This window comes from Amblyomma maculatum, chromosome 8 (genome assembly GCF_055883805.1).
Source record: "Amblyomma maculatum isolate TAMU_Amacu chromosome 8, ASM5588380v1, whole genome shotgun sequence".
NCBI classification, from domain to species: Eukaryota; Metazoa; Arthropoda; class Arachnida; order Ixodida; family Ixodidae; genus Amblyomma; species Amblyomma maculatum.
Window position 1 is genome coordinate 32,452,070 of NC_139351.1, and position 27,296 is coordinate 32,479,365.

The following is a 27,296-nucleotide window of genomic DNA, read 5'->3' on the forward strand; positions in this document are numbered from 1 at the left end:
GAATCCCAGACCTCCCAGATCTTCCAGTGTGGCGTCATTTTTCTAGACTTTCCCCATTCCACAAAATATATTAAATACATGAATCATGGAAACTAAGTTTTTTTCACTGCTCCGAGTTCATATCATCTCGCATTAATCATCGTTTCAAAATTAATGTTCCATGTAGCAGGACTAACCAGTATTTCTACTCTTTCCTCTTTAGGACCAGCTCAGACAGGAGCTACCTGCAAGCCTGCATTGTTTCAATTCTTGCACCTGAAGCATTCAAATCTGCACTTCTCCATCTCCTATGCTAAAAACTCTAAATTTAAAATTTTGTATAATTAGTTACCGCTTCTATCTGTAACACCTCAACGGCCCTGATAGTAGCCAAATAAAATAAATAAATAAATACATGAAAATGACCATAACAAGTGAACTGAACTGGAAAACACATATCCACAATATTTCCTCAACAACCTTCTGCAAACTCTGCATACTGGGTTGTAGGCTCAAAGATGCAAAACCTTGACTTAAATACCGACCACACACTTCTCTGATATATCCCATCTAAAGTTAAAATAAGCTGGCATTTTAACCTTCTGATTAAAAAAAAACAGTGAGATTTGAAAGAATTCAGCACCAAGCTGTTTTCTTTATACATTGTGGGGGTTGTGTTCTAGGAGCAAAGCAAAACATGCATGTGGTGCTGCTGTTTTGCGATCTAGAGAACCCCTGTGGGGTCACTGAGAGAGCGAAAAGAAGGGTGCCGCGCTGCTGACCCCTCCCGAAGGGAGCTCTTCGAAGAACTGTGGCTATGCCATCCGTTCCATTCTTCCAGTGTCGTCCTCGCATCCCGATTCAGCCACCTCCTGGTGACGTAATAAGCTCGACCCTAGGCTGCGTGCGGGAAGTGAATGGGGAGACTGCCACTGACTCTGGCAGGAGCAGGTGCGTATATTTTTCCCTCCGGGTCCCCCGGACCTCGGTTGGGAAAATGTGGGTTGTGAACGGGTGTGCACCTTGTATGCTTGCTCGAGACCAGGCCCGAAAAGAGTCCGGCGTCGACGCTTCTGAGTCGGGAAGGCCCGGTTTGGCACAGTTATCCATCACCGCCGGCAAGTGCCGGTGGCGACATGCGTCGAGCCATCGACGTGCGACCTGTGTCGTCGAGATGTGCTTTGTGCATCCCTCATTCTTCCTCGTCATGTGTGTCGCGCGTTTTGACCCGTTGGCTGGCCGTACGGCCTGTGAGCGCCCTTAGCTCCGCTGCATACACATGAGTAGCTCTTGTTTGTGCGCACTGTGCCACAGCCCCGCTCTCGGGTACTGCGGCTGGGCTATGGGTTTGTACTGAGGTCTGGGGGATCAGTGCAGTGCTTGTGATACAGCTCTCTGTGCATCAAACATTTCAGCTTATAGCTTGTGCTCTTGGTTCCTTCGGAGCGGAAGCGCAGGTGCACAGTGCATTCTGGCTGCGCCCTCGACCTGCTCCTGGCTTGAATTTCAAAAGTAATCCCACAACATTTCAACTACAGTTGCACTGATTACTTGCCTGCTGTAGTGGTGTCTAACAACGTCTATACACTCCAATCGAGAGACAAGTTCCTAAGAATAAACTTCCTCCATCATTTATGCAGTGTTTCACATGTAACTTGAATCAAGGATAAAAAAAAAAAAAGGGGGGTACAGCGAATACTAATGAAACCAATACAACGTACGTCAGGTAATGGTCCTCAGAGTATATTTACATTCCACTCAATTAGTTAATTAACTAAGATGAATTCTGCAAACTTTCTATTATTCAGTTTGGGAGCAAAAGGGTAAGTTGTGAATGGGGTATGGAAACGACCTATCCAGTTTTTTTCTACCAATTTACCTCTAATGTGGCCATTTTTCCCAGCATTTTAAAAAGCCTGCGAAATATAAAAAAATATCACGTGACTGCACTTGTGCGTTACAATACTGCAGCGCTCCCAATAAGGCTTCAACAAATGAAACACATGCTTTGACTATGCTGAAGTATGTGGCTGCTACTCGATCACTTCAATGGGCTGCATCACGACATAAATTAAGAAAACCGAGCCTGCCTTGAATTAGGCAACTTCAATGTTCTTTCTTCCTTTTTTTGTTTGGTCAGTGTGATAGCTTGATAACAGCCCCACCACAGTTTGCTGCCTGCCGATGGGCAGGGTTTGGATAGTAAAACACGGGGCCAAACAGGTCACTGCTCACCATAATCAGCCGAATGATAAGAGTGGAGAAAGGCTCGTTGCATATGCTGCACTGCAAGATCATCTGTGTGAGGATGTCCATGAAGCCAGTCGTCTCCCGGCAAGCTGACACCACCTGCAGCATAACCAACACCTGATGAAAATGGGCTCATCCATAACAGAGTGACGGATGTAAAGACTATACCCATAGGAGGAAGCACTGTGCATCGTTATACATTGTGAAAACAGAAAATGAATCCAGCTGTGCCTACAGCCAAAATCGAGCAACATGTCAACTAGTGCTGTAACATACAGTACAACTTCCTCGATTCAAAGCCTATCAGATCACACCAAAACATAAGAATTGTACCCATGTTTTCAGGTTATCTGAGCCAATGCAAATTAAAAAAGTAGAGGTTAGTGTTATAGGTTGAACCTATGAAGCGTGTGATGGCACCATGGCAGAATCTGAATAATCGGTTGGTGCCTGTGAGCGTGTTTTATAACTATTCAATTCACCAAACGAATACCATGTATCCAGGTGCCAGATAGTCTATGTGGCATTTACTTGTGTAGTAAGCCCACACTTTACACGAGTTGCTAAAAATTCACCCCCCCCCCCCCCCCCCTAAAAAGGAAAAGAAAAATGATCAGTTTTTCTTATCACATCCCCACGTTGTCATCACAGTCTGTAGTGCAGACCTTGGCAGCCTGCAAAGATGCTGCATGCCAAAAATATTTCAGCATGTTTATCTTTTGATAGGATCTCCCACAGATATGAAGTGTTCAGCAACTTTGCCAGATTACATATATACTTTGGTTAAGCAGCCCCATTTACTAGTACTTCCGAGGTGCCTGCACGGCACTCAAAAATAAGAATACTGCAACATGGTTCAGGACAAGAAAGTGAACACCCCCAATGCTCCTACGCACCATCGCGAAGAGCTGCGCATAAGCTGTCTTGCAGATGGTGTGCTCGTTCACTGACTTGCGGTCTGAAAGCCCTGGGCTGAAACTTTCAACTGGCATAGTGTCGGTTTAGTGGCGGGTTTTTACAGTATCCTCTCTCTTGAATGCTATTTCATTGATCGTTTTCATATATCATATACTTGGGCATACCTACCACGGTAAGACATCTTTTCTTGAGGAGGAGGAGGAGGAGGGGGGGGGGGGCTTTTGTGTAGAGAGAGACTTCTGATTGGATAAACAAATTTTCTGTTCCCTTTCAGACTTTCAAATGTCATGGTGGCTTTAAGTCACCAAGCATGAGGCCATGGGGGTTGAGTGTAGCCCCCAGCACGCACCTCAAAAGGTGCCTCTGTGCAGTGTCAGCACAAGCTCAGGCTCCTTGTATGGCTGAAATCAACCCAAAGCCTTTCATTTCAGTGACCCTTTCTCTGTGCCCTCTTTTCCTCAAGGTGTGGTTGAGATGTCCATTGAGATGGAGAGGTACTCTACTACAGTTGCCGACAAATTTCTAGGACCCTTAACATTTTCCTGTGTGCAGGAAAAGGAGTGGTTTTTGGGTGGTGTCATTAATATTATTTTTTTCTTTAGCAAAACTTGCTTGGTACAGGAGTGTCTAGTATCAAGCTGTAGAGGAGGAATTCCTCTTCACAATGGTATTTAGTGACAATCAACATATTTATTGAGTAAATGATGAAACTATCAGCAAAGAAATTGTAGTCTAAAAAAAAACATACACAAAAGCATCAAAGTTTGACACAAATAAAAATAAAATTTTTTCAAAATATACGTTTTTTTACAACAGGGACCAATGCAACAGTGCAGCAAATTCTAGCTTTTTGTGTACACTATTCGCTGAGCTAGGAAAGAAAACAGTAGTCGGACTACGCCGAGGTCGACCCCTGGCTGTCCTCTAGCGGAAAACATGACCCCCTGCAGTGCCGGTGGCAAGTAATACTGCCCAAAAGACGTTGTCACCCTGCAGAAAGCAGTTGTGACCTCCAGAACAGTGATCTCTTCCGATCAGCGCGCAGCAAAAGCAGAATTTTTCAGGGGCGAAAGCGAAACTTATTGGTAGAAAAATCATTCGGTGACTGTACTGTTTTCCTCACAACTTATCAGGGGTTGTTATTACATTGTTTTTTGCACATCTCACTTTCAAAGTCCACACCTGGGATTATATATGAAGTTGAACCTCCCCAAAGCATGCTTCCCATGAAAAGTGACACTGATGTCATGGCTGATGGCACCAAACATTTCGAAAATGTGGACAACACAAAAGGGACACTTGAAAAAGCTTTTCTGGTTAAAGTGTTGCACAAAAACTTGTTGAAATCAATGAAAATGGCCAGGAAATACCAGACCTCAAAGTTTTTGACACAAACACATAATGTACAGAAAAAAAAAAAAAATCTAAAAGGCAAAGTAGTGAAAATTGTTGTGCACTCATGATGCACTGTAAGTACAGTAAAGCGTTATTGATACGTTCCCGGTTCATATTATTTCCCATTTCATACGTTCAAAATCGCGGGCAGTAAAACATCTCCCATAGAGTTACACTATTTGCCTACCGGTTAATATGTTACCTAGTGAGAGACCGGAAAGCGTGGCGTGACATGGTCCATAGGGTCACGAAGAGTCGGACACGACTGAACGCCTGAACTGAACTGAATATGTTACCGGAAAACACGATTTTCTGGTTACTAGTACGTTCAAAATTTCGACAAACTACAGTAGACTCCCGCTAAGACGAACTCGCTTAAAATGAACTCTCGGTTAAGATGAACAGTGGAGGTCGTTTGTTTGGTTCCCCATAGAGTCAATGCAAAAAAAAATCTGCTTAAGATGGACACTTTGCAATCGCTAATCGGTTAAGATGAATTTTCACGGCCGGCCGCACCCCACCCGCGCAGCTTACTCGACCGTCCGAGCAGCGCTTCAGCGGAAAGAAATATATGTACAATTACAGACAACTGGTTACGAGGGACAATGGCGACGGCGACGACGACGCGAAACCCAGGAACAGGCGCCAAAGAGCTTAATGCTGGAACGATGCCATTCGAGACATATTTTGAAAAGCGAAGTTTTTTTTTTTTTTTTTTTTTTTTTTTTTTTACCATGGTGAACTAGGTGTATATAAGCAAGCTACATCAAAATATGATGCTTTTCTCTGTGAGTGTGTGAATTCTCGGTTACTGCACATGTTACCCTGCAGTTTGGTGTGGGCGCTCGCATTATTCATGAATTATCTTTGCAGTGTGCACCATTTGTGGTCGCGTCTTCCACTTGAGCTGTGAAGCGTGCCTTTCATAATTGTTTCACACGAATGTAAAGGCGATGTGTTGGTCACTTGTTTCTGTGGACACCTGAATCGCGCCGGAAGGGGAGGAAGGAAGGTGAGAGTGAAAGTCCACTTGAGCTTTGAAGCGTGCCTTTCAAAGTTGGTTCACATGAATGGAAAGGCGCAGTATCTATCACACTTGTTTCTGTGGACACCTGAATCGCGCCGTAAGGGGAGAAAGGAAGGTGAGAGTGAAAGTCCACTTGAGCTGTGAAGTGTGCCTTTCATAATTGGTTCACATGAATGGAAAGGCGCAGTATCTGTCTCACTTGTTTTCTGTGGACACAGCAACCACGCCGTAAGGGAAGGAAGGAAGGTGGGAGTGAAAGTGGAGCTGGTTACGAGGGACAACGCTGACGCCGCCGCGAAACCCAGGAACGGGCGCCAAAGAGCTGCGCTCTAAAAAAAAAAAAAAAAAACTTTTCAGTGCCCCGACCATCCGTGCCGCCGACGCACGTAGACCCAAGCACGTCGGCGTTGGAAATGCGATTCTACGAAGGCGGAAGAGTGCCGCTGCTCGTCCTCTCCCACCATTCCCCCGCTCACTCCTTTTGTCCCCGCAGTAGGAGCAGGTTCGTGTTTCGCGTCGTGCTGGCTGCCTTGGTACGACCTCGGGCAAGGACGAAACAGAGCGCAGAGAGGAAGAGAGAGAGAGAAAAAACAAAAGAGCATGCGCGACCCGGCCACCAAAACTAGTGAAACGCGGGAAAAAAAAAGGTGAGAAGAAAAAGCAGCCAATGACGTTTCCCAATGGTGATCACGTGATAGTGTCGTCATGCCAGTGCTACCGAGCTCCGCGTCTTTGCTGACTGCCAACGACGCCTACTACGCAGTGCACAGATCCATTGTTCGTGGCGGGTGTGCGCGTCGTATCCCGCAATTTTCTACCAGACTGTACGCTGTCACCTCGTGGTGTGCGCCGTTTGTTTTCGTGTGCGCCGTGTTCGCCGTGTTGTTACTATGGCTAATCGGCCAACAACTCGAAAAAAGCCGCTTGAGCTTCGTGAGAAGGCCGAAGTTTTGACCGAAGTTCGCGCCAACCGGCTTTCAAAGACTGAAATAGCGAGCAAGTTCGGCATCGCAAAAAGTACCGTGAGCGGTATTGTGAAAGACGAAGTGCGGATTACCAGTGCTTTGGAAGATGGTGAGTTAGCGCCGAAGCGGAAGAGGATGCGCACAGCTATGCACATAGACCTTGAAGACGTTCTGCTTGCCTGGGTGAAGAGAGCGCGCAGTGCGAATTTGCCAGTGAATGGAGTGCTACTGAAAGCTAAGGCGGAAGAAATTGCCCTGCGACTGAATGTCGAGTTTGCGTGCAGCGATGGGTGGCTCGGCCGTTTTCGGAAAAGGCATGGCCTGGCCTTTCGTTGTGTTGTCGGCGAGGCCGCTGCAGTGGATGAAGCGGTCTGCAGCGATTGGAGGCAGAACAAGATGAATGAACTCATGGACGAATATGACCCTCAAGACATATACAATGTGGATGAAACTGCGCTTTTCTACCAGCTACTCCCAAATAAAACGCTCGCATTTGATGGTGATGACTGCGTGGCGGGCAAACGGAGCAAGCTTCGAGTAACGGTCCTCGTGGGCGCAAATATGACTGGGACTGAAAAACTAAAGTTGCTGGTGATTGGCAAATCTAAAGCACAACGCTGCTTTAAAAACATAAAAACGCTGCCGGTCACGTACATGGCTAATTCAAAAGCGTGGATGACACAGGCACTTTTCGAGCAGTGGCTTCAAGAGATGGATCGCCACTTCCAGAGATAGAAGAGAAAAGTTCTCATTGTTGTTGACAACTGTCCCAGACACGGCCACGTCGCCGGACTTCATGCCATCTGACTGGAGTTTCAATAAGCGAATACAACAGCAAAGCTGCAGCCTATGGACCAGGGAGTAATAAGTAGCTTGAAGAGGCACTATCGTCGCTCTCTGCTGCAAAGGATGCTGATTTGCATGGAGAGCAGTAAGGAGTACACAGTTAACCTGTTAAGTGCTGTCCACTTACTGACGAGCGCCTGGGAGCAGGTTACTCAAGCCACTATTGCCAACGCCTTCCGCCATGCAGGATTTGTGGCGCTTAGTGATTGCTCAGTGCAGAATGACTGCGATACTACGAATGAGGACCACACTGCGAACTTGGAGGATAGAAGTATTGTTTCCGTGCTGAGCAGTAAGGGTGTGTTCATTGACATCAGTGCGTATGTCAGCATTGACGAAAGTGTGGAAATGTGTAGGGCTGACACACTGGACGCTCTGGTTGAAGAAGTGCTTGACCTACCATCGGAAACTGCTGCTGAAGATGACAGCTTGAATGTTATGCCTGAATCTGCACTAGTTACCTGTGATGCAGCTGATGCCTGCCTAGACACTTTAGCGCAGTTTTTAGAACAGTGTGAGGGCACTGAAGGGTATCTTCAAAAGTTAAGCGAGATGTCTGCTTTTGTAGCAGGCCGTCGATTTTCACGACAAACACACAAAAAAAAAACAGACTGGGTAACAGTCAACAATGCCTGATGCTTTACTACTGCAAAGTGTAGTAGACAATCATTAGTCCAATAAATGCTTGTATTGCAGTTTATTTTCCTGAAAGGCCATTTTATTCATTTGTTCTCATATACGAGGTATTTGGACACACTCTGCATGCTCAAGCATCATTTTTGGAAGCACTCCTGATTAGACGAACTTCTGATAAGACGAACAATTTTCATGGTCTCTTGGAGTTCGTCTTAAAGGGAGTCTACTGTATGGTCATATAATATGTTTTGCGATTAACCGGACATAATCCAACGAGCGTTCACAATGTGAAAAACTGATCAGCCGCGCTCCGCCACAGAGTTGTTTTCCTGCATGGCACAGGTGCAGCGGGGCGAAGCATAAAAAAAAAAAAAACAACGCGCCAAAAAATGAGGCACTCCGTTCCCGCGGAAACCTGACTTCATGAGGAGAAATGCAATGGCTCCTTTTGCGGTGCCTTAGGGGCACAGCGATGAACTATTTGAAAACTACAACTACAGTGAAAGCTCATTAATTCGATCATCGATGATTCGAACTACACTACTTGGTCTCGTCAAGCTCCATAGAGGTCTGTGTACAAAAGACCTTTAATTTTAAAGCGAGTTGGTTCCACTACGGATAATTCGAACTACGTGCCGCCGCGTCTGGGCGGCCTGGTGCCCAACACATGGCCAAATAAAGGCCTCCACGACAGAAATGCATAGTTAGAGACTGCAAACATGTGAAACGGGGAGAAGATGAGACCAGGTAAAACTATGGAAGAGAGGATAAAGCCAAAATGGCGCCATGACCGGCACGGTGACCGGCAGCACCAGGGGATAAGGGTTGGCGGCCGCGGCTGCCTGCTCTACTCTTCTGCACAACTTCCGAAGCTTGAAACTAAGGACTCAATAATTCGACTACTAGTAATTCGGAAGCACGGATGAGTATTTCTGTCAGCGCGGTCCCAGCCAACGCCCATGAAAGACTATGATGTCGAACGGGCGCTACGCATTTCCAAATACAAACACCAAATCATCCCGCAGGAAATTTTTATTATTATTATTTATTTATTTTTTTTTTGACACAGCCGTCCATCCTTTCACCCACGAGTCATCAGTGAAAGCACGCGGTCAGTCGCGATCACGACATCGGCTTTTAGCTCAGGTTCGCTTCAAAAGGTGTTTGCACTATCACGCGATTGCGTGGCATTGGACGGCACCCACTCTAAACGCGACATGATAAAGTAAAGACGAGGTCTGCACAACCAGACAAGTGCTGGCACTCTGCCGAATTGCCCCCCCCCCCCCCCCCCTCTTTCTTCCACCGCCTTTTTTTCCCCACAACCGCTAACTTGAAAAGGTAAACACACCGTGAACATCGCTGCGCAGCATCTTAGCGCACTGTCAGGAAATGCGTGGTGAATGTGACGGTGACTGGGCGAAACGAAGGGATGTGCCAACTAACTTTTTTTTTTTTTTCCCAAATTCTCACTGGCAAAAGTGCGTGTGTGTGTGTGTGTGGGGGGGAAGGTGCCATTACGCTAGGGGCATGAGCAAATGTGCGGGGACTGTAAGCCCTCCACATGTCACAGGTGTAAGGGAGCGAAGCATCTAGAAACAACCAAAGAAGCAATCCCGACTCGCCATTCCTTCTATGAACCAAATCTGTTGCTAGCTCTCATCTGTGCTTAGGACAACGTAAATACGAACTGAATTCTGCAAGAGCTAAAAAATCAGCAGTGCATACTTCATGTCTATAAATGCTAATCTACACTTTGATGCAGTGAAAGTCTCAATTCTAAATGCCTTTGTACATATTCAGCAGTTATTTTTTTATTATTAGGTGGTTCGGATCATACGGTTTTCCAGATAATACCTTTTTTTCCTGGCTTTTGTTAAAAAACGTATGAACGAGGTTTTGCTATAATTTTGCCTTTGATGAGGCTTATTTTTGTGATGCCATATCAATGTGCAAAGTTTTTAATAACAAAAGAAACCATATACAGTGACACAAAAGTGAAAGAAGGAGTGTACTTTCTCAAAGATCTTTTATTTTTATGCAATCAACCTGACTTCTGAGCACTGAAATTATTTCAGACACAGTGGCACTTTGTTAACCTAGACATGCTTATTTGAACCTTTGGCTTATTTAAATTAACATTTTGACCTCTTCAATATCAACAGTTGATTATCAAGAAAGCTCCCCTTAATTTTGGCCACATAATTTGAAAAAAAAAAAAAAAATGGTTCACTTTGAAGCTTTACAATAGCTGCACACGGCAACGTTGAGGCTGAACTGGCTTGTGTATTACATCTCAGAGATGCTGCTCAATGTTGACCATACCTCTCGCAGATAGCGCGATGCACCTGGCCCAGACAGTGCTTTTCTCACTGCCTCTGGCATGGGGAGGAGATCCGACGATTCTGGGTATGCATCCAGAGGCACTGGAATGTAAAGGAAGTGGTAAGGAACGGACTATAAGAAGAGAGGGTTGTGCGGAAGGCACTTTGCGAGACACCACGATGCGTCTTTTGCCCATCAAAGAAAAACAAGGGCTGCATGCAGCTGGCAACCAGCTCAACTTACCAATACGGCGCACCTGTGGAGAACACAAGACAAAACAGGTGTCACGTGTAAAGGATAATGTTTCGCAAAAATCAGCAAGCTGAGTCAAGAGCTGCAAGCGGGAACAGTGTTAGCCCAGAGTTTTAGGAAATCTCCCAAGGTGAGGTGGAGTAGAATTTGTAATAGGGGAGTGATTACTCACTGGCATTCACCTAAGCACAATTTAGGAAATTTCCCTAAACTTAAAACTAACACACTTCCCTATTACGAGTTATTGATCAATTCGTTCTCACCCTGCCATCTATTCACCATACTGATTAGCTCAGTTGATAGAGCGACCACGCCGGACAGGCAGTTGCCCTGAGTTTGAACCCCACACCGGGATGAACTTTTCTTCAACTACGAAATTTATACAGCTTTCCTCTGTAGCCGTATGTCTGCGCATGAGTGGATGTCAACGAGTAAATCAATCCTTTATTACTAGGGGTGCGTGAATATTGAAAGTTTCAAATTCAAATTGAATATGATATGAAAAAAAATGCCTTTGTACCGAATACCTGACCAGTAAAAAACAATTGAAAATTTAAAAGATAGCAAACCCTGTTCATTTTGTTTATTTCAGAATTCACATGGTATTTGTAAATAAAATTAAACTAATAGCATAGACGTGCATATCCTACCGAAAAATCCAGTACAGTAAAAGCTCATTAATTCGAACTTCACGGGACTGGAAAAAAAGTTCGAATTATCTGATGTTCGAATTATCGAATGGCCTCGAAAAAACTGACAACAACCATTTGTATTACAGTAAATGTACCGTATTTAGTCGCTTAACGAACTCGCTCGCATAATGAACCTACCCAGCCCCGATTTGTGCCTACGAATCTGACAAAAAAAAAAAAGAAAAAAAAAAAAAAGAAGGGCGTCAGTTGTTAGCGCATTGTTTTGGGGCGCTGTCACGTCCACAACACATTTCTTGGCAGTGCGCCAAGATGCTGCGCAGCGATAACGCCTTGTTTATCTTTTGGCTTTAGCTCCAGCACAGGGGAGGGGGGGGGGGGGGGGGGGGGGAAGCGAGCTTGGCAAAGTGCCAGCGCTTGTCCGGTTGTGCAAGCCTCCTTTTCAGTACGTTCGCTTTATCATGCTATGAGCAACAGGGAGTGGCGCCGTCTACTGCCGCACCAATCATCCCGAACCCGCAATATCAGCAAGCGGCTTTTGAAGCGGCTGACTCGCGTGCTTCCGTTGACAACTAATGGGTGGAAGGATGGATGGCTATCGCAAAAAAAAAAAAGAAAAAAGTTTAACCCATAGTGCCCGCCCGAGATCATAGCCTTTCATGGGCGTCGGCTGGGGCCGCGCCGACAGTACTTATATCCATATTTCCAAATTAACAGGGTTAGAATTAACGAGTATTTAGTTGCGAGCTACGGAGGTTGCGTAGAAGAGAGAGCAGGCAGCCGCCGCCGCAGCCATGCACTGACCTTGCCGCAGCCGCCGTCCCCTCTCTCCAACGCCGCCGGCCGCTACGCCGGTCATGGCGCCATTTAAGTTTTACCCACTTTTCCATGGTTTTACTGGTTTTACCTGGTTCCATCTTCTGTCCCCGTTTTGGACGTGCGCAGCCTCTAATTATGCCTTCCGATCGCAAAAGTGTTTCTTTACTTTTTTTTTTGCCGCTTGATGGGCGCCAAGCCGCCCAGACACGGTGGCACGTAGTTCAAATCATCCGTAGTGGAACTGACTCGCATTCGAATTAACAGGCTTTTTTATACACAGATCTCAAGGAGCTTGGCCGGACCAAGTAGTATAGTTCGAATTATCCAAAAATTCGAATTATCGAGGTTTGAATTAACAAGGTTGCACTGTATAAGTATTATACAGGATTCAATTTTCCAGTTTTTTACGGGGAGGACCTGCATGATAGTATTATGTGGAACTGTCGCATCACAGCTGAATACTGCAACTCGTTAATTCAGTCTTTAAAGAACCAGAAAACATTTTTTCAATTTTTCAATTACAATAATGAATCAGAAACAAATATATTCGATTCATATTAAATGTTTCTATACTAAACTGATTAATACGATGGCAATGCAATTAATTTTACTCATCGATTTTTTTTATCCAACATAAAATCTGGCAACTTTGTAATTAGTTAACACAAATTCTACTCCATCCTGGGGGATCCCTCTAAACATTAGACTAACAGCCCAGTTGCGGGTGAAAATGTTAGTGCTGTTGTATCGGCAGCTTATCCGAGCTGCCACTGCAAACACTGTTGCAGTCAGAGTCGCAAGGAGCATGTCAACATGGTTGTCACTGTTGGTTAGAGGAGCTTCACCATTTCAGTATGTTATCTGAGAATACAGTAAAAGCTCGTTAAGTCGAACTTCACGGGACCGGGAAAAAAGTTCGAATTATCGAATGGCCTTGAAAAAACTGACAAGAACCATTTGTATTACCGTAAATGTACTGTATTTAGTCGCGTAACAACTCGCTCCATAATAAACCCACCCAGCCCCGATTTGTGCCAACGAATGCGAAAAAAATATATAAAGGCATCATTCGATAGCGCGTCCTTCCGTTTCGCGCCGTCACGGTCCACAACACATTTCTTGGCAGTGGGCAAAGATGATGCGCAGCGATAACGGCGTGTTTATCTTTTGACTTTAGCTCCAGCGGGGTGGGGGGAAGCGAACTTGGCAAAGTGCCAGCACTTGTCTGGTTGCGCAAGCCTCCTTTTCAGTACGTTCGCTTTATCATGCTATGAGCGACTGGGACGGGCGCGTCTACTGCCATTCCAATAATTGGAACGCGCGATAGCAGCAAGTGGCTGAGCGGTGCTAAAAGCAGGCATCATGATCGCGGCTGACTCACGTGCTTTCATTGACAACTGATGGTTGGAAGGATAGATGGCTATCGCAAAAAGAAAAGAAAAAAAGTAACCTGTAGTGCCCGTCCGAGATCATAGCCTTTCATAGGCGTTGGCTGGGACCGCGCCGACAGTACTTATCCCAATTTCCAAATTAACAGGGTTGGAATTAACGAGTATTTAGTTCCGAGCTACGGAGGTTGCGCAGAAGAGAGCAGGCAGCCGCCACTGCGGCCATGCACTGACCGTGCCGCGGCCGCCGCGCCGGTCATGACGCCATTTAAATTTTACCCACTTTTCCATGGTTTTACCCGGTTCCATCTTCTGTCCCCGTTTTGGACGTGTGCAGCCTTTAACTATGCCTTCCGATTGCGGAGGTGTTTCTTTATTATTTTTTTTTGGCCGCGTGATGTGCGCCAAGCCGCCCAGACGCGGCAGTGCGTAGTTCGAATTATCCGTAGTGGAACCGACTCGCGTTCGAATTAACGGGCTTTTTTATACACAGATCTCTATGGAGCTTGGCCGGACCAAGTAGTGTAGTTCGAATTATCGGGATTCGAATTAATGAGCTTTCATTGTATAAGATGCATCCAGTGCTCAGAGAATAAAAAAAGAAAATCCAACTCCAGTAGCACCTTGTAAAATATCAGCAATTTGTCATATGAGCAGGACATGACCTCTTCAAAGGGCAGAACACAGGCCAAAATACATCATGAGGTTATGGTGGTTGGTTTGTGGGGTTTAACGTCCCAAAGCGACTCGGGCTATTAGAGACACCGTAGTGGATGACTCTGGAAATTTCGACCACCTAGGGTTTTTTAATGTGCACTGATATTGCACAGCATACGAACGCCTTGCTTTTCGCCTCCATTGAAAAGCGGCCGCCGAGGCCGGAAAGATTATGATGAAAATGAAAAGATCTTGACCCACAAAGTACAAATTGAACACTACAATATTACTCAACTAAGGCTTTACAATTTAAAACTCCGGTCAGATGAGCAAGTTTAGTGTCACTTTCAACGAGTGCACTCGCCTTTAGTGTCTTCGCATCGTGTCACACGATGAAGTTTAATGACGCTGCTGAACACACTCGGCACGAAGTGAGTTTGGCGAAGTCACTACACTTTGTCTGGCAGGTGAGTGTGTAGTCTCGACACCAGGGCACTCGCATATCACTCATACATTTTTTGAGAATTACAATGTTTTGAAATGTTTATCGTAACTTCATGACCATTTCTTTTAACCCTTTGAGGGTCAAATTGTTTTCAAAAAAAGCTTTCCCAGATGGTCAAATCACTTTATTGCAGATTTTGAAAGTTCAACATGAGTATAGTCAAACAGAAGTTGTAGAAAAATATTAGGAACCATATTTTGAAGTAAATGTTGCCCAACACTGAAAATTCAGGAACCTCAGGAAACTCACTAAACAAAGAGAGCAGGAATACCTCGTGCGCGTCAATGATAAACAAGCTAGCGGCAGCTCCAATAAAGATAGAAATCAGCTGCTGTGGCCAGCACCTTAACGGCGCATCCAGCCCCGCTGTCACCGGCATCAGAAAAAAATGTGTGAAAATGTTTTTCCCGTAAATAATAATTCCTGGAGTAAAACAATGTCAGAAATTAATCCTTCTTGGGGATCGTTGACCTGTGCTGAGTCGATAGTAGGAGTAATTGCTGCGATAAAAGCAAATTCTGCTCACAACTTCATAGCCATTGTCGCCGGCGGCGCGACGTGGTGCAGCTCACCCTTGTAGTACACGTATACGCTAGCTCCGCTCCTCAGTCGTCGATTTGAGTCGCACCTTTCTCGTATTATCAACAGACAGTAAGGGTGATAATAAGGCAGTGCTACGAGTGAGCGATATATCCTTTAAGCTGGCCATACAAAAGCGGGGCTCACTGATACTTCGGTGCGAAACAAACTATAGGCCTAGCGACGATAACAGAGGAGAGCACGACCAAGCGCTACTTGCTCCGCGTGCTCTGCCTTTCACGGGCGGCACTACAGTGAAAAGCTAGTAGCATCTGGCACTGTGAACGCTACGAACTTCTCGCCTACTTTCGCTGTCTTTTTTCTCATGTAATCGCCGCACCCCCTGATTTTCATCCCAATCTCGGAAAAAAAAGTGCGGCCATTAAATGCGTGTATACGGTAATTTCCACATAGGGCTACAGCCTCCATATCGCCACTGCCGTCATTTCAAAATGACACTTGATTTTGCCGTGTGACAACGAGCACCGAAAGTGTCATTCATCCTATGTAAGTGCACTTCGTGAAAGTGTCACTAAACTTGCCTGTAACTGTGGGGTATTAATCTGTCATTGAGAACCACATAAAACACAACTGAGGTGAAATCTTGTGGAGAAATGTTGTTACTAACACTGCAGCACCTCACGTGACCACATTTCAGGAATGTATTGCTGTCTGGCGGGTGAAATTTATGCAGTAAAGGCTCGTTATTTCGAACTTCATGGGACAGAGAATACAAAGTTCGAATTATCGAATGGTCTCGAAAAAGCTGACATGAACCATTTGCAATAATGATAACTGTCCGGTATTTACTCGCATAATGAACCCACTCACCCCCGACTTTTGCCCAAGAACTGGAAAAAAAAAAAAAAAAAAAAAGACGTCAGTCGTTAGCGCTTTTCTTCGTTTCGCGCCGTCACGGTCCACAACGCATTTCTTGGCAGTGCGCCAAGATGCTGTGCAGCGTTGTGTTTACCTTTTGACGTCAGCTCTAGCAAGAGGGGAAGCGAACTTGGCAAAGTGCCAGTGCTTGTCTGCAAGCCTCGTTATCAGTACGTTCGCCTTATCATGTCATGAGCGATTGGGGCGGGCATCGTCCACTGGTAGTGTGACAGCAGCAAACGCCTTTTGAAGCGAACGATGCTAAAATGCCGGCATCATGATCGCGGCTGACCGCATGTTGCCGTTGACTACTGATGGGTGGAAAGATGGACAACTCTCACAGAAAAAAAAAAGAAACGTTTTTTCTGTAGCGCCTGTCCGAAGTCATAGCCTTCATGGGCACTGGCTGGGGGGGCGCCAACAGTACTTATCCGTATTTCTGAATGAACAGGGCTCGAATTAACGAGTATTTAGTGGCGAGTCTAGGAGGTTGCGTGGAAGAGAGAGTAAGCAGCTGCCATCGCTAAGGAGCCACCGCGGCCACCAACCCCTACCCTCCGGTGCCGCCAGCCGCCGCACCGGTCATGGCGCCATTTACACACACCTGGTTCCATCACTCTTTCGCGGAAATGTTTTCTTTTTTTTTTTTTTTTGACCATGTGCTGTGTGCCAAGCTGCCAAGACGTGGCTTCGCCTAGTGTGAATTATCCGTAGCAGAACCGACTTGCGTTTCAAATTAACGGTCTTTTTTATAGGCCGTGTACTGAATGGGGCTTGGCCGAGCCAAGTAGTGCAGTTCGAATCATCTAAAAATTCGAATTATCGAGGTTCGAATTAACGAGCTTTCACTGTATTTGATTTCAGTACGTCTTTTTTCTTGACCACCAGTCATTGTGGTCGCTGCTCATGGTTTTCAGCACCAGGTTGATAAAAAAATTTGCAGTAAGATTCTCTACAGCACTTCTAGAGGAATCGAAATGCTTTAGACATATATATTTCAACTTCGCCGAAAAAAATTTGACGTCTAAATTCTAGTGTTCTATCCCTCCTTTTATTGCCCTCAGATGTCAAAACAGTAAGAAGCCTTAATGTGTAGAGCGCTGAACTTAAAGCATCCTAAGGGGAAAAAAATCGCCGCATAAAGAATTATTCCCAACAGCAAAAGCTGCCACGGCAGCTGAGTAGGAACAAGATATTACCACAGCTGTGGAGGCAAGAGAGGTCACAGGCCAGCACAAGGTTGATGAGCGTACTGTGCAGGTAGCCAAACTCGTGGATTTGAGTGAGGCTCCAGCGTCGGGTGAACGACTCCTGCGAGAAACGACAAGGAAATACAGACACTACTTTTCCAAACTTTTTTTTTCAATGAACACTAGTTATACATCGCCTATTGAGCACATTGCTCTGTGTCAGTAGGGTGGGCACAGAAATAGTGGGAATGAAAATGAGCGTGAAAGATAATGAGTAGAAATGCTACCTGCAGCAAATAAATACCACTCAATAAGAAGGGACACAGCACATTAAGATGGCCAGTTTGGTCAAAAGTTTTTATTCATTTTGCCTTTTCTGTAGCCATCAGCTATTCATATTTGTTTTGATGGAATATTATGGTGAAATGAGCTGCGCAAGCTTAAAAAATTATTTATCTTTTAATGGTGATCATCAAAAATTAAGAGTGAATGCTTCTGACGATCCTGATGCATCACAAATTTCTCGAGTTTCTGATGACACAGCGTGATCCACCTTAGGACTACCGCTATGAATAGCAGAGATGAGAAGATCAGAGCAGCCGTTGGATGAAATGCCATAATTCTGTGACCGTGACAAGGAAAGACATACAAGGCCATAAATGAAGCAAACGTTGGAATAAAGGAGTAAACATTCTGTTTGCTGCTTACGACTCTCAAAATAAAGTGCCGCAAGTTTACATCACAAAAGTGCTACAGAAACCTAGCAATAAGTAAAATGTCACAAAAACAACCAAAACATGGCTCACATTACTCATGCTGACACCATGGGAAATTTGCAAAAAGCACAAAAAATTAAATTAAGGAAAAACAATCTAAGAAGGTGTAACAACGAATGTGCAGACACACCTCAGAGTCCATGTTGGCACCAAGGGGTCCCAGCAGAAACACCATCAGCTTCTCGAAGGCACCCAGCTGGAACAGATGCTGGCAAGCCTTGGAACCCTGCAAAACGTTCATTTACTTAATTATGAATACTGGTAGCCCCTTTTTTGGGCTGGTACAGGATGGAAGTTAAACAACATGTTCACAGCAGCAAGAACGTCTTCAACAAATCTTTAAATACCTTCGACAGATCTAAGCACACAGTGTCAATCCGGCTTTTAGTGCCAATAGCACATGCAAAAACATGAACTGTTTCAGTCAGCTGTGTTAGAGTTGACAAGCATTGTCTGAAGCCATAATAATTTGCAGTGGAAGTACTAGAATTCTCAAAATAGCAAAACATAGTTTTTGATAAGACATACTCTGGTAATTTACATGTGCACAGTATTGAAACTGGTCTCAACATCGCGCTTGCTTCCATATTTATAGGTAGGAACCCCTCTTGCCCGTAACCGGTCATCAGGCAAACTGTGCTGCTCTAGAGACACGTGACAGATAATAAGAAGAAACTTTGCGATCCATTCAGCATAGCGCTTTCTAAATTCATCAGGAATGCCAACTGGACCAGATGACTTTTTCGTGTCTAAATTTAGTAGAAGACAAATAATTCTCCCTTCAGACAGAGTAATATCTTTCATGCCTGAAAGCTTTACAATGTTGACGTCACTGAAGTTTATAGCTGATATATGAGGTTCGTAAAACACAGATTGATAAAATGTATTGCACTTGAGAGCTATCGCAAGATCACAAAGCACTAGAGGTGCGCGAATATTCGAAATGCCGATTACGAATCGAATATGTTCGTTATTTGATTCATATTCCTATTCAAAAAGCTGATTATCAGAATTTTCGAATATTCGAAAATTTCCCAATGCACCAAAAATTTTCGAATTCACCGCAGCTTCCCCGCATTGCGTGCTTTACCGCAATACTTCATCGCATGAGTTATGCAGTGAAGCATCCTCAAAACATATTTTCCAGCCAATTCGATAATTCGAGCTTTCAGTTAACTCAGACATTTTTTTTTCTAGCCACTTAAAGGCCGAATTAATGACAGTTTAGTGTATTTAGAGGTTATACACTTCTGTGCAATTCTAGTTTAACTTAATTTGCAAATACCATGCAAATTCTGAAATAAACAAAACTAATATTGGTTGCAAATATTAATTTTCATTCTCACTGATCAGATATTTGACTTTCGATTTGACATTAAGCCATTTTCTTTCCCAGATTCGTATTCAAAAGTTTTACTACTCGCACACCCCTACTGAGCACACATACATCATCAATCAATTCTTTCGAAAGAGCAATGTAACGCCAAAACCTCTGCGGTGATTGCTTATTAAAATTTATTAGTCTATTCCAGTAATACTTTTCTTTTGCCCAAACAATGATTGTATCTTGGTTTGACGTTTTTATTTTGTTTCCTCTCCTACGTCCTAATCTTCACTTCAGTTGAATGGTTTCTCTATTTACCCAAGGGGTCTTTTTCCTGTCTTAATTTTCTTTGGGGCAAAGTTTTCTAGGCAATAACGAATTATGCTCTCAAATTCCTCCCACATCACGTGGATGTTCATAGCTCCATCAAAATGGTATAGTGACAATCCTAAATAATCAAGAGTGCTGACATCAACCCACAAGACGCTTCTGAAATACACAATTTCTCTCCATTTATCTTTCTGTGATAGAGATTTTCCTTATACTACGTGATACGAGCTTGTGATCAGACAGTTCGTCGAAGACACAAACATCAAGCAATAACTCTGTGTTTAATCTGACCTGGGTGACTTCCTTCACTGCTTGATTTAAATCTCGATTAAATGCAAAGTCCAAAAATACCTCGGCATGTTCAACATCTGTAAAACCCCATCATCCAAACGAATATTTGAGATATTAAAATCTCCTGTGATAATCTTATTGGTTAAAAAATATGTGAAAAAAAATTGAAAATTTTTGTAACTGGAATATCCTTCACTGAGTAATTTTGTTTCAGTGCAAACATTTTTACCCAGCCATACGACCCGATTGACCAAGTGCTTTACATCCCTCAGGAATGCTGTGTTTATATAAATAGCACTTTTTTAGGCTAAGTAAACAATTCAAAATATAAAAATATTCCCTGCTGGAAGTTTATTCATAGCTCAAAGTACAATGTTGGTAAAATGTTCAAGAAAAATTCCGAGTCTAAAAAAGAACAACAAATTTTTTGCGAGTACTAGTTTCATAGTTCCATAACAACACCTACTTTTGCACTTATCTGGAAATGGGGATGTCACATGACTAGAAAAATTTTCCCCCAGAAATACTGAGGGATCACTTTCAACAAGGTGATGAAAAGCTATATATTTTTTGGAAGAAATCAGGTTGTCGAGGGAAAATTCTGGTGCCTTTAGCATGAAATGGCTGCTGTATCAACATACAAGGTGTTTTGAGGATGACTGCCATCAATGTCTATAAATAGTCAAACAACCTAACTACTACTAGCTAAAATTATTCACCTTTTGTCTGGTGCCTGCCAATATTAATAACAGTGTGCCCCAGAAGCCATCTTCATATCTCGAAAAGTCTATAGTAAAAAAATAGTGAAAGGCTTCCATGAGATACCTTGAATATTGCATAGGAGGTGCTGACATCTTGCCAAAATGGCCACCTGAAATTGGTCATGATTCATGGAATGCCTTGGATCATGGGGCTCTACGTGTCAAGATATGTTGACTTTTGGTGAAAATGCCCATTCAAAATTGCAGAGGTCGGCCTGCACATGGAGCCAACTATAGTTTGCGAGGTCTGATGCAAGCTTGGCTGAGCCATAGGTACAAAGAATTTCGGTGATTCGTTCCTGGTTCATGCGATTTCCCGTTTCATGCGATAAAAATCGTGGGCACAAAAAATCTCCCATACAGTTACATTATTTTCTCCTGATTATTATGTTCCCGATTAACATGATTTCCCTGTTACTACATCAAAATTTTTACAAATTGCGGTTGTATAATACGTTTTGCGATCATGTGGACACGTGGTAGCGACATGACATCAGTAGCGACATGAAAAACTGATCAGCGACGCTCACCCGCCACAGTTGCTTTCCTGCAGTGCATAGGTGCAACGGGGCAAAGCATCAAACAAAGCCAATGAGCCAACATATGAGGCGTTCCTTTGGAAACATGACTTCATAAGGAGAAATGCGGTGGTTTCTTTTGTGGTGCCTTAGGGGCATAGAGGTGAACCATGTGATAACTACAACTATTCGCTTGCACACAAGCGAGCCGGGTCTGGGAGAAGCAACATGAGTAAAAATGTGGCGACTGTAAGCCATAGTGATGGCTTCTCCACATATCACAGGTTTAAGGGGGCGAAGCATCCAGAAGCAACCAAGGAACCATTCCTGGTTCATTATCTTCTATGAATCGGACTTGTTGCTAAATCTCTTCAGCGCTTAGACGAACGCAAACACGGACTGAATTCTGCGAGAGGTAAAAAAGGAGCTGTTCATACTTGATGCCAAGAAATGCTAATCTACCTTTTTATGCACTGAAAGTCTAAATGCCTAAGCAACTCATTCAACAGTTGCATTTTTCAAAATCATGCAGTTCGGATCATACACTTTATCGGATAATACATTTTCCCCCCACATTTTTTAATAATATATCAACGAGGTTTTACTGCATTTGTATTCGCCCCTACCTGCCAGGCCCCCGCACTACCTCCAGTGCATAAGTGCAAGAGCCAGCACGTCAGAGTGCATCCGTCGGGGGACGAATCTCGTGTGTGGGTTTGAGCTGACGGCAGCAGTTCTACCCTATATGAAATTTGCTATTTAAAGCTAAGTTTCATCATACAGCTGTGCCTTAAGGGGGGACGCGACCTTTGAAAACCGAAAAATCGCGAAACAGTCGATTTTTGGAAGATTATATATTCCGGTAGTATGTCTTATAAACTACCATTTCTGTAATTATCAATGCCCAACTCGCCGTAGAAATACTCGAAATTAATTATTTAACAAGCGGCGGCAGCCGCGGAGCAGCGAGCAAGCGCCATTCCTCTCCCGCCGAACTGAGCGCCGCCATCTTGGTCTTGTTTTGTTTGTGAATTCTTGCACTTTCTTCTGCCACACTCGGCAGCGGCGACGGCGGCGCGGTCGAGGCGTGGCTTGCTTCCGATTGGGAGCCTCGTGGCGGCTTTCAAGTTTCCCGCGCTCGAATTCAAGGCTGCGATTGGGCAAAGCGCGCGCTCCGCGAGAACGCGGGGGATCGGGCGACTACTATTGGCTGCTGCGGCCGCTGACGTGTCGGTCTCCGCCGGCTACCTCCCCGCGTCGTCTGCTACGGCTCTTTGCTTGCTGTCGTTCTGTTCGCCTTTCGCCATTTTTGCGATCGCCGGATTTACAATCTCTCGTCGTGCCCTCTGAACGGTTTCGTGCAACGTGTTAAACGTTGCGTGGTCGCTCGTGATGCCTTGAGATGCGACACGCGTTCAGTGCAGACTTAGCTAGCTCTTTTTTTTTTTCGTTTCGGCGCTTAAGCCGCGGAAGATAACCCGGGAAGTCGCTTGCCGCCTTTGGGCCGCTCCTCCTTCCTCCGGCGAGATGCCGCGAGAGATAAACTGGGAAGCCGCGAAAGATAAACCGGGAAGCCGCTTTCCGCGTCTGCGCCGCCCATCATGCCTTGGGCGAAATGCCGCGGGGGAATCGGGGATGCCGATTGTCGCGGCTTGCAGAGCACAGGATCGACGGATCTCAGCATATGGAAAGTGGTCCGCGGCACCAAGGCGTTCGCTGTAGCCGATCGGCTAGTCGCACAGATGTTCGTTGCAGCCGAGACGGAGCGCCATAGCCCTGATGTATATTTGACGGCCGCACCGGACTTGTTCGTGATAAGCGAGTGTTCGTCTTAAGTGGGGCCGTTATAAGTGGGCTCGACTGTACCTGAATAAATTTTTGAGAACAAGGGAAGCCCATGCATTCAAAATATTATTTCTGGAATTCGTCATAATTAATTTGATTAATCAACATAGGTCTAATTGATAACAAAAAATTCAGTGCTATGCTATTTTTCAGCAAAAATATTTAGAAAAAGGGCTTTGTCTTCCCCTGAGGAACCTATCTAGGAATCAGCATGACAAATTGCACAATGCCAATGTCTTTCGCAATTTCTCCAGGCCTGATGTAAAGGACCTATTCGAACCAATTTGATACGCTTCTGTAACATGAGAACTAGCATGAACAATTCTATGAAACTTGGTGTGTTTTCATTTGTTAATGTCATGAGCCTCTCCTGATAATTTTACCATGATAACTTGAGAAACAAAAAGTTATTGTTCTCTCAACCTTTGAGAGCTGTTTTCTCAGAATCAATTTTTTGAACAGTGTGGCTGCTAGGGAAAGTCATATCTCAAGAACCGCTTATTGGATTTTCATGAAGTTTTTTTTGTTACATACCTAAGTAAATTTCTGAGGGCAAGACAATTCGTTTTCTTCAAAATATTTCATGTGTGATTAGGGGCAGTCAATTAAAATATTGTCAAGTCAGGTGTAAATTTTAACACTAAATTTGGGGCCTTACTAAAATTTTCCAGAGACGAAATTTAGAAAAAGGGAATTGTCTTGCCCTGGGGAAAATATCCAGGAATGAGCATAACAAATTTCACACTGCTAGCACATTTTGCAAATTCTCCAGGCCTGCCCCTAGGGACCTATGTAAACTATCTTGATATACTCCTCTAACTTGGGAACCGATGAGCCCAGCTCCATGAAAATTGGTAGTTCTTCAAATGTGTGTACTATGAGCATACCCTGAAAATTTCATTCAGATATCTCAAGAAATAAAAAAGTTGGTGTTCAAGGGTAGCCTCCCCCCTTAAAGGAGGATAGACAACACTAGAGGTTGGCCTTTTGCTTCCTCAGCTACTTTATGTCGCTGACTTCTGCCAATGGCTCCTCATGTTTTCGCCCGAGTGACGCGGGGGCTTTTTAATTTTTTTAGTTTACTTGCGAAGAAGCATTTATTATGCTCTATGCATTTCAAGTCTTCAAGACTTTTAAGTGTGTCAGGTCCAGTGCGAGATGTATTACACCACCCCCAAAGGTGTGCTGGCATTGTTTCAAACTGTGGTGCCACCGATAGCACGGACATGCAACTCAATATGCCACAAGTCTGCTATGCTCCCCCGGTCGCTGAATCGGACTGGATCAGATTGCAGCTTTGTAGGTAATACAACGGTCCACTGTACAGCAAAGACCGTGTTCCACTAAATTTGATAGTAAAATATTGAGGCAGCTGATCTAGGGCACATTTAGTGTAATATTGCGTTTTGGAGCAGAATGGAGCAGCACTTCCAACCCTGTGCGGGCTTATTAATCTCGTTTTCACCTGGTCACCCAATGCTACCAGTGCAGGTACAAACATTCTGGAGCAATCTTCATCTGTAAAAAGGCCACTGCAGGCATCTTAAAATAACCCACAAGGAAAAGTTTGCACTGCTTGCTTTTGCTTTCAGGTTTGAATTTTTAACTCTTCACACCACGCCCACGAAGTCTGGAGCCCTCCGCAATTATTTTAATTTTCCAATTCTTGTTTCCTACTGTACACCTTTTGGCTTCCTCCGTAGATTTCAGAATGCCACAGCTAGAGAAGTGAGTAGTAGGTAGACTCTATGTGCCACACTCACCAGCTGGGCATAGTTGCTGAGCAGGCAGAAGTACTGGGACGAGTGCCAGCAGTTGTCGGCCACGTCCTGGTCCAGCAGGTTGATCAGGCATGCGCCCACTATGTCCAGGTCCACCTGACTCTGCACACACAAGGTCCGGCCATCAACAGCTTGTTTAGATAGATCATCATCATCAGTCGGACTCATAGCCCAGAGCAGAGGCCTCTCCCATATTCCTCCAAGTAACCAGGTTCTGTGCTAGTTGCATCCACTTGATCCCTGCAAACTTCTTAACCACATTTGCCCACCTGATTTTCTGCTGCCCTCTGCTACGCTTTCCTTCTCTTGAAATCCAGTTTGTTACCCTCAGTGACTATTGGTTATCCTTTCTTCAAAAAACAAAAAGGTTGCTATGCAATTATCATTGTAAAGAGTGCATCTACGGGCCTGGTGGCAAGCAGATCAGCATGGCTAACAGCTGCCGTTACGTAGGCATGCAGAGAAACCCTGAAAATGAAACTATGTGGCCGGAAACTCTATCAGCCTGTTGACCGTCCATCATTGTGTGTACAGCAGTGAGAGGATATATAGATATATGTAAGAAAAAAGAATGGTAATTAGATACCATATCATCTCATACATAGCCCACACACTTAAATAGTGATCAGGCTGTTTTCAAAACAAATTAATTGCAAAACCACTGTCACAACGCTGCCCTTGCTCCCTACCACTGCTGTCAGCTGAGGGATCCTCAAGAGCATAGTAAAACCTGATTATTTCAGTCCCCCCCTCCAATTATGATTGCCGCTAAAGTCTTTTTAAGAGCAAATTTGAGTCACTGGCATCGAAAACTCGTTTATCAAGGCGAAAGCCTCTCTAGGCTCATGGTGACATTAGTGTGCATTTGCCAGGAGTGTCCACAGCATGAAATCATAAAGAAAGCAATATGTCTTCGCCATTTGCCCGGTATTTACACCGCATGAAATTATAAAGAAAACAATTTGCCTCGACTGCGAATCAATTCAAAATCATTTCGATTCCCAGTCAAGCACGCTAACCCTGACTCCATGCTAGGCTCGTGAGAAACCGATCCTAATTCTTTTTGTCTAGCATGAAGATGACAGTAATGATCAAAATGACAATGCAGTTAGTCATAATCATGATAGCAGCAATGATAATGCCGCTGCGTTTAGTGATAATGACGATGGTGGTAGTTGTGGTGACAATAGCTTTTATTGATGATGACAGTAGGGATGACAATGACGATGCAGTTAGTGAAAGCAGTCGTGTAAAGTGGCTTTCGCTATTTCTGCTCTTAAGCAGACTTAAGTGCAGTCCTGCAATTTTAAAGATGTACCTTAGCTGGCGTCACTCAATTTATTTATTTATTTATTTATAATACCCTCAGGGTACAGTTGTACGTTACAGAGGGGAGGGGCGCATACAGGATATATATATAAAACAGAAGGTTAACAAAAGCGTACAAATCTGAAAAACAAAGCAAATAAAAAAGAACAAGGTACATGTGCAATTTAGGAAATTTAGGAAAACGGCATAGGTGTTAAAAACAACAATATAAAAATATAATAAGCAACAGTATACAATGATGTTATGCAAATAACCATACAGTAAGTTTTAAAACTAGGCAAAAAGGAAAGATTGCAGCGTGGATTTAAATTTTTGTTCTTCAGTTATACTTGTTAGTGATGCAGAGAGGTTATTCCAATCATTACAGGTGCGGGGAAGAAAGGAGTTAAAGTAGGCAACTGTGTTTGTGTGCGGAATGTTTACCTTTTGACTATGGTTACGGCGAAACGAAATGTAGGATGGTGGCTGAACCCATGAGGAACGCAAGGTGGAGTTATGGTAGTATATTTTGTGAAAAAGTGAGAGGCGGGATAGTTTTCTTCGAGTAGATAACAGCGGGAGATGTAAGTATGCTTTCATATTAGTAACACTGGCTGTCCTTTGATAGTTATTTAAGATGATCCCAAATGCATTGCGTCAAGGTATGACCTGTTCAACAAATGACTGCACAAATAATCATCCTTAGGCTTGAACTGCATATTACGTTTCCTGCACCTCACTGCTGTACACGCAACGAAGGATGCATTGACGATCAACGGGCCGATGGAGTCTCTGGTCACACAGTTTCGTTTTCAGGGCTTTGCTGCCACCCTTCGCGACGCCGGCTGTCAGCCGTGCTGAGCAGCTTGCCACCAGCCGTAGATGCATTCTGTTAGCAACGATAATTGCCTAGTAACATTTTTTTTTTTTCGAAAGCACTACGCGATGCAGGTACAAATGTGCGCATCCCTCACTTCCAACCATGCAGCACCTGTTCGAGCATGCCAAAACCTTGTGCCCATCCTGTGTAGTTCACCATTCACGCAATGAAACCTTCTATATGTGAAGCCACAAGTGAAGAAACACCAGCACTGCCGTACAG

General features: G+C 44.3%; 1 protein-coding gene across 1 annotated transcript in view; it reads right to left on the reverse strand.

Annotated features, from left to right (window-relative positions):
• The window catches only part of LOC146180860 (ubiquitin carboxyl-terminal hydrolase 24-like), a 205,407-nt gene that overhangs the window by 23,110 nt on the left and 155,001 nt on the right, over window positions 1-27,296 (reverse strand). The window contains exons 47-51 of the mRNA XM_084576188.1: window positions 24,869-24,988; window positions 18,167-18,262; window positions 17,270-17,381; window positions 10,342-10,442; window positions 2,215-2,328 (exon numbers count right to left, since the gene is read on the reverse strand). Of these exons, the coding sequence (XP_084432314.1) occupies window positions 2,215-2,328; window positions 10,342-10,442; window positions 17,270-17,381; window positions 18,167-18,262; window positions 24,869-24,988 (543 nt within the window). The remainder of the gene's footprint in view (window positions 1-2,214; window positions 2,329-10,341; window positions 10,443-17,269; window positions 17,382-18,166; window positions 18,263-24,868; window positions 24,989-27,296) is intronic.